Raw genomic sequence first — 8,474 nt, 5'->3', positions numbered from 1 at the left:
CTGAACCGTGAAAGTTTTATAGTATTTTGTAATTCAATGTAATCAATAGATTTCATCACACCTTTTACCCAGCAAAAGAAGATTTAACACATTAGAAAAGCCAAACGCTCCAAGAACGTGTTCTAATCTTTTCCGTCCTCCATAAAGTGGAAAAGCATCTAAACTAAGATTCCCTTACTCAGGAGGCAGCTGGGTCTTCAGGAGGTGAGGAACGCTCCAGAAGTTTGCATCAGCTGGTGACAGCACTGCAACTAAATGGTGTATAGAGTCTCCTCCTCGTAGTTCAAGATTTGTCTCTTCAATCATACAATTTTTTTTTCTAGCAAGCTCCGACTTACTTCTCCTTCACCACCAAAACACTTTTAAACAAAAGTGTATTCAAAACTACATTACATAATAATTATTAAAGGATAACTTTCAACCAGAAGCCAATGATTATTCTGTGTGGAGGAAAGTATGGGCCAGGAAAATCAAGCAAATCTTTTACTAAAGTTAAGTAGAATAAATAGGTCAGAAGGTTCTTCTCTTACTATAGAGATGGAAAGGAGAAGAAAGCTAGAAATAAACATCAAGCTCCAACCAATAACAAACCTGTCAAGAACTATTACAATATTCAGGGGTGCATTTCACTGAAATCTCGTAACCAGCACTATATGCATTGTATTCTCTGAAACGCATGAAGAGGATAGAGACTTCCTGCAGTTAGTTTTAAGTCTTAACGATATTTCTTGACCTACAGGAACATAGCAAATAATTATAATGGCAAGAGAAAATGAAGGAAAAGATAGGAATGAGAGATATTATAGGGCCAGGACTCTTATTTGAAGAAATAATCCAAAACAATATACTCCAAGTGCCACAATTAAACTAATACTGGTGTGTTACTGGCAACAAAACAGGGATCTAAGTAGCAGCAGTCATAGCTGCTTCAGCATTTCCAGAAGTCTAGGGATGAAACTTCAATACCTCCACTTCAGAGAGTTTTCTAACCACTTCAATTTTCTCCTGAAGGACCCGCCTCAGGGACTCTTTGGCTGTTGTCTCATAGTTGTGTTTGTCTTCTTGTAATGCTATAAGCTCTTTTCGTATGCTGTCTTCTGTTTGATTCTGTATGTAGAAGATAATTCAGATACAAAGAATATAAATTAGGATTTTGCTGATGAAATATACTAGCTCGTGGTAAGACCTGTTCTACTAAAAAATGTTTACCAATTTCTGATAGATAGGAAAATGTTATGGACAAACCCATGATCAAAGATTGTTGACATGACCAGGTGTAAAACAGTTTTTGAAGTGTGGGTATGGCAGCACAAATTCAACAATCGACTTTGATTATAAAAAAACTAAGGGTTGGTTTTTTTTTTTTGGACACTGCTAAGACAACATCACGCCTAGGAGACCTACAGTTTGTCAAACCAGAAACCTTCGAAATCACATCTAGAAGACCTCAAACAGGACCTGCGAAACCAGTTCTTACAACATGGGCAGCCGAGGGGAATAAAGTAATAGGCATAGATGGCCTAAACAAAAATCAAGGCAGGGTATGCTTGTTACTGTGTCTCTGAATATCAGACAGCACATTGATTATGCCTCTTTTCAAAACCCCATTTGAAAAGAATCATCCACAGGAAACAGGTCAGAATGCTTCTCACTGCTGACAAATTCCTTCTCTGCATTTCACCGTGCACATGTTTATATGTATACTCAAAAGAGCAGTTTGGGCTAAAAAATTGCTGGAAAAGAGCCATTTCTTTAGATTTAAAGTGATTCCATGAAATACAGAACAGATGTACAGTTCTCATTCCATTCAGATTATCAACACAGCACAGGCTTATTTCATCGAGTTTATGTTCCAGCCGCTCTCTTACAACTAGCTAGGTTCAAAACACTTCAAAAGAGCTATCTTTCAGCATTCCTAGCAGTCAGCGGTAAGAGAACTACTCACCTTTGAACATGCCTGTAACTGATTTCCCATAACCTCCAATCTTGATAGCAGCCGGTCTTCATCTATTAAAGCCTAGCAGAAAAGAAGTATCACCTTAGTATTAACTCCAGCAGAGTTCTGCTTTAGACTTCCATTTTGTTGGGATACTTACTAGTAACTTATTTCACACTGGTATATAATCACTGAGTTTACTAAACGTTACCTTTTGCATAGTTGAAGACAAGTGCCATAAGCTTTTTATTCTTCCTGCTGCTTTTCCCCCCACCATTGTTTGTAACATTTCCCACATTGTTTGTATAGCTAAAATTTACGTGCCATGTACATTTACTGCACGTTTCAGGCCATAAAGGAAAAGGATGCCTGCAGATACCTGCCAACTAGTATCTGAAGCCTCTTGCGTGACAGCAAGTAGTCGCTGAAGGGTTGCCAGCTTCTGTTCCAACATTTGTTCCCGATGTAAGGCTTCCTACAAAGAGAGGAGGGCACTAGTCGGTTCAGCTAGACCTCAGAAAAACAGAAGCAACTGAAGAGATCACAAAATAGGAGAAAAAAGGGGAATGTGGGTAGAAAACATTGTCACATATTCCAGGCTATAATAAGCCGATCCCGTTTTATCCATCCACACATTTATCTGGATACTTTCATTAGAAAATGTTATGCTATAACCTCAGGTTCCTGAAAAACATTCATTTTTTATGCATACGTTGCACATGCTGAGTACACACTGTAACAAGTTATTCTTTCCAAGATTTAACAACATTTTGACTTTTGCCAGCAATTTGAAAAACAGAACTTAGATGTCAAAAGGCAGCTTGGTAGCTCCCGTGCAATGAGCTGTTCATCCTCAAACCAGATTACAAAAGAAAAATGCCAAGCAAGAACTACTATCTTTTTGGTTTATATGAGTAAGATAGAAGAGCTTCTTCGTAACCACTGAGGACAGAGTGAACAGATTGATGAGCGAGTATGTATCTGGCCTCCCAAGAGAGCACCTGCCTGAGCTGCTTCCTGCTATGTCAGCAAATACACGTGAAGTCAGTATCTGTCTCAAAAGCCTCATCACTGATGCAAATAAAAATTGTCATTACTAAACAAAAACAGGCAAAATAAATCAGTAGTACCACACACGAGTTAAATCTAGATCTAATTTACTAGTAAGAATGTTTTCATATCTTTTCCAGAAAGCTGATTTTATGATCCTTTCTAAAAGTCATAGTTTCTACTGCTCATGAAAAACTCTAAAAAGTCTACACAAAACTTTACTGTGACTAATTACACGCTTTACATTATTTGACTACAGAGAAGGTAGTTAAATGTTTCTCATGTTCCACTTTACAAAACACAAGCCAAATAGACACTCAGAGCATAAGATTTGTGGTTTTGAACAAAGATTAATAATTGCAACAAACTAAATGCTGCCAAGAGAAAACCTACCTGTAGATACTGTGAAAGCTGAAACAATTCCTGAGAATACATACTGGGAGTGTTAGCAGCAACCTGAAAGACGAGGGAATTCAAGAATCAAAACGGTTTGGGATTTTTCATTGAACTCAAATAAAGCAAAATTCATCGTTTAAATCTAGCCTTGAAAGTAAACTTAAGATTATCTAATAACAGCCTTTTTAGTCATTTATTGTTCTGCTACTGTTTATTCTTTGTTTTATCACAGAACTTACCAACTCTGAACCGAGACTCCACTGTTTTAATGCCTGTACAAGTTTTTGAATCACAAACACACTGAAGAGTTTAAGGCTTTTGTTTCAGTTGAGATTAAACTGACAAAAAAAAGAAACAAGGTGCGCAAAAGCAAAGCCGTTCAACCACAGGACAAACAGAAATCGGGAGCTTCCAGAATTGAAAATAAAATCTCTCATACTCCAATCCAGCGTCATCATCATCACACACACATTTCAATCTCGTGTTTCCTGTCAGCCTACCAGCCACGATCATCATTCCCCCTTATGAGCATCTATTTCAGATTTAGAGAATACCTGTATTATCTTAATCATAACTGAAACTGTTCTGGACTTGGGAGGAAGAGAAGGGTTGTTTTGTGGAGCCTTATTGGTGAATTCAGTTGTTTACTAATTCTCTGAGGCTCTTCCTACACTGACGTAATTTTGAAGGTGTTTTTCACACAGTTATACCTGCAGTCCTCTCTCAGAACTTCTACTCTTGCCCTGGACTCAAGCTACATATGCTGTTTTGAAACCTCAGCTTAAATGCAAAGTCTATGAACTCCTCAGGCTGCTGTCTTCACAAACAAGTTTCTTTATTTACTGAAATTTTGATCTTCAAATTTAAAACTCTTGATTTGAACCTATTTAAGCTAATCCTCCTTTTTAGGGGCTAGAGAGATGATCAATTCCTGATCACTTGTCCCAAGGGTGTATCTATTAACAGCTCTTCTGCAGGTCCCCCACATTATCAAAATTGCGTTTAAAAGTCACGTAAGTCACTACTGACTCTGTGACTCTACCGTGAGTGACACTGGCTGACCAGGAGGAGCAGTGAGGTCTGCTCCCAGTCTGACTTTGGCACATGCCAGAGCACATGCCACGCACAGCCTGTGCAGTGCAGCTTCTCCTCCACACAAACCAGGACAGGAGGACAACGGACTTCATCCAAACGCCAGATGACGAGCTACTCTCGGATCCCAGAGAACAGATAAAGTATCAAATTATACAATAGCCAAGACCTGTTAGTCAGTCAACCTGTACCTGGAAATGTAACCATCTTAACATCAATGGTGGGGGTATTTTTCCCGCCCCAAAGTCATGTTTCAGGTGCCATTCTGTAAGAAGTCAAGATACCTTAAAATATATACTGCATTACTTTTTTGACCTTAAATGTCACTCAAAGTATTACACTAGGTAGAAACAGGCAGGAGAAAACTTATCTAAATGTAACTGGACTTCATAATTTCTTTATTATTATAACAAGTCAGAAAATAGCATATGACTGAATTAGGCAGAAAGCAAAAAAAATTTCTGAATTACCTTGTCAACAGGACTTGGTAATGGAGCATGGATAACACTGAAAAAAAAATTTTCAAAAGTGAACACAAAGTGCAGAAAAATCCAGAAGATCCCTAGTACTGCACATTTAACCCAGATGCTTTGCATTTAAGTTTATTCTTCAGATGAAAGAGTCAATACAAAATTGTGCAAAACCAGTTAATACTATGCTAAGCGACGTTCTCAACGTTACAGAACTATTTTCAAATTGTAAATCCAAGGTTTGTTCTAAACTCTTTACCAACTTTTTTTCAGTAGTTACATAGTATTTGATTCTTCTAAAATTGATTAAAATTCCAACCAATTAACATGAACAACAGATATGAAAAGACGGTGGATACACAAAGCTTGTTTACAAATACAATAAACTGAGTAAAATAGTATTTGATAACTTACAGAATTTTGTACATTTTCACTAGGGCAAATACTATACTTGGAGATTTTCATCAGAACTAAAAACTTGACACGGTGAATTTTTACTATTTCTTATTAGGACACACCATTACAGGAAAAGTTCCCCATAATAATTTATTTTTAATTATCTTCCCAGGAACAAAGATACCCTAAAGCTTCACACATATATTTCCATATACTAATGATTCAAGATTATTTAAATAAGCATCCAAAATCATACAAGTGCTGAGAATGAAGGATTATTTAAGTGATGTTATCTGGCATTGGCAGACAGTTACTGCAAACAAAATGATTTCATTTTTTGTTTCTACTGCTCTTTGAAACTTTCTCCAAAATGTTCAGAGACACACAGAAAACCCTCTCAGTATGGTGTGTATATATGCACGGTTTCTCTGACCCTCATCTGAGCTTCCAAACATTATTCCACACAATATATTCTACGATTGGTTTTCTCCTCGTGCCAGGCAGTTTTCTTTGTGACACCCAGTAACCGCACCACGAGGTCATTACTGTGTTACTTATCTGAGGAATATAAACAGTGTTACGTGTACATTAACTTCACTTTAGTAGCGGTTATGTGCATTTAAAGGAGAAAAAATATTAATCCCATATAAAAATAAGGGAAGAATTTGCTCATTTGCTTTTCTTTTTCCTGTATTCTTTGGTTTATAATCCCCACTCCAGTTCACTAAACCACAGGCAGTCAGTAGAGTCTAACTGATAAGACCTTTGTTCTTTTACAGAACTTTATTATTCTTTCATATTTTCTTGTCGCTTTTAGAAATTAGAACAACTAAGATTTTTTCTCATAATGCAATAGAACCATGCTCTCAGTTACTTTCTTTGCATGATCACAGGAAAAAAAGCCTGTTGCTATGCTGATTTTCCACATAATATCCATCAAATCATCGTAATACAGGAGTATCATTTTGCTTTACATGAATAGACAGTTATTCTTACTCTGATCGCAATCGAGCTTCCATTCCATCTGGAAGAAACAGTTTGATTGTGGAGACTATACATCCATGGGTAACTGAAAAGAAAGACATACTAAGTCATCATGATCTGTTACTACTTAATCGTAAGTTCAATGGTTAATGTTATAGTAACCAAGCAAACTGTGGTAAGAAATTCTGAGGCAGGCAAACAAGAAGAGACATGAATGCCTGCAAGCGCCAGCGTCTGGGTCTGCCTTCTCCGACCTCCTCTGGAGACAGGAAGCTTGATCATTAGAAACCTGCAGAGGTTATGCTGGATAGTTAGTCCCGGCTGTGAAGCGGTTCCAGCTCCCATTCTTCCACATGCAGCAAAACCTGCAAGTTAAAAATGTTAACTGTATGTTTGGATCACAAAACGTGGGAAAGGGAACACATCGTACCTGCACTGGGCAATGGGAATGGAGAAGTATAAACAACATAGCGAGCTACCTTTTTGACAAGGTTCCTATGAGCACATCCAGGGACTTACAACGTAACACATCCAATCTGTGTCACTGGACACTCACTTCAACATCCGGAACTCGCCCAGTGATCGCTATTTACAGACGCAAGGATCAAAAAGGGAACGCAGAGGAGGAGTGTAGGAACCCCTGAGAAGGACATCCTCTCGACACAACGAGCAGCACCATTCAAGCCAACACACCTCTACTTTGGTATGCTTGTGGAACTCACCTAATGCACGGCCCTAGACAAGTGGCCTCATTTCAGAAGGAAGGAGCTTGCTTTGCCAGGACTAAATTAAAGTTTCTTTGAACTCAAGAAAATTCCCAAGGAATAAGAGGAGTAAATGCAGTATTTGATTCCTACATCAAGCTCAATCGCTCTTCACAATGTTTGCCAAAAATGGCACTGGTGCCACTTGCAATGCCACCGCAAACAGTCAAATTATATCTGTGTTGGTTTTCTTCTTCTAGTACGGTTCTGGGAATTGCCAAGTAATTCTTTCCAGTTACAGGGAAAGAAAGATAAATGTTGCTCCCAAAATACTACTGCAAGCTGGACACAAACAAGTATATGATCACCTATCATCTACTACTATAGTTAAAGCACCCACAGCACACAAAGACAGATAGCTGCTCCACTTTCACGGTTATTAATATCAGCAAAACAATTAATCTAGCTTTGAAAAAAAGGGCAGTGGGTGTTTTAGGACACCCGTAGTACTCCAGGGAAGTGAGACAGGTCTTTGAGGAAGCTACCTCAATAGAATCTAAAAATACAGGAGAAATGATCCAGAGCTGTTCTTAACCTTTATTCAGTGCTAAAAGCTAAGACTTGGAGAAGTATTCTCTTGGCTACAGCACCTTGTTTTTTCAGGCTGACCTGGTAAAATATTAGATTTACACGCGAGGGAAGAACAGCCAGGATCTTGTTCTCAAAACGGATTAATCCACGAGCTTGGGGGTCTTTTTCAGCTTTAGACTTAAGTTCCCGGAATTTACAAATCCGTTCTTGCAAAAACATTTAAACACAAAATTATACTAGCAATATTAGCTCTAGTGTGTAATACTCCCACAACTTCAGTAATGAAGAATCTTTCCTTTAAGGCATAAAGAGGAAATCAGTGATCTCAAGAAAGTGTTCGGGTATCTAAAACTAATGACCAACACACATCTCGACCTTCGGGTCATCTCTCAGGTAGCTCTGCTGTGAGACTATACAACTCTGAAGTTTTACCATCAACCCTCAGACTAAAAAAATAAGATCTCCTGAAAGCTCAGGAGCTTTATTTGCATGAAAAATTAAGACAAAGGCTATTTAGCAGCGGGTCTCAAATAGACAGTGACTCTGAAGAGGTGCCAAGCATTTTGATAGGTTCCTAAAACGAAAATAATAAAACCCCCCGAACCCCACACTCTGTCCTTTAGCCATGAGTTCATTCTAACAGGAGGAACAAGGAGAAAGCCTAAGGGAAAGGTAATGCAACACGTGAAGCATTACTGTAGCGGTGACCGGACAAGGCAGCAGTAACTGCTCGCACTCGAGTGTTCCTTTCGGGGAATAGAAGAAAACAGCAGGGAAGGGGCCGCTGGCTGCCAGACGGGACTGAGAAAACCCTCCTCCTAAGCCGCCGCCCCCCGGCCCGGGCACGCCGCGCAC

General features: G+C 38.7%; 1 protein-coding gene across 1 annotated transcript in view; it reads right to left on the bottom strand.

Moving 5' to 3' along the window:
• The window catches only part of SLMAP (sarcolemma associated protein), a 43,037-nt gene extending 36,633 nt beyond the window's left edge, over nt 1–6,404 (bottom strand). The window contains exons 1-6 of the mRNA XM_010131113.1: nt 6,337–6,404; nt 4,945–4,981; nt 3,380–3,442; nt 2,316–2,411; nt 1,946–2,017; nt 967–1,107 (exon numbers count right to left, since the gene is read on the bottom strand). Of these exons, the coding sequence (XP_010129415.1) occupies nt 967–1,107; nt 1,946–2,017; nt 2,316–2,411; nt 3,380–3,442; nt 4,945–4,981; nt 6,337–6,359 (432 nt within the window). The 5' untranslated portion in view covers nt 6,360–6,404. The remainder of the gene's footprint in view (nt 1–966; nt 1,108–1,945; nt 2,018–2,315; nt 2,412–3,379; nt 3,443–4,944; nt 4,982–6,336) is intronic.
• Nucleotides 6,405–8,474: the final 2,070 nt, after the last annotated feature.

Source organism: Buceros rhinoceros, unplaced genomic scaffold (genome assembly GCF_000710305.1).
Source record: "Buceros rhinoceros silvestris isolate BGI_N320 unplaced genomic scaffold, ASM71030v1 scaffold15962, whole genome shotgun sequence".
Lineage (NCBI taxonomy): Eukaryota > Metazoa > Chordata > Aves > Bucerotiformes > Bucerotidae > Buceros > Buceros rhinoceros.
Note: the sequence above shows the minus strand (reverse complement) of the source record. Positions and strands in the feature narration are given on the sequence as shown.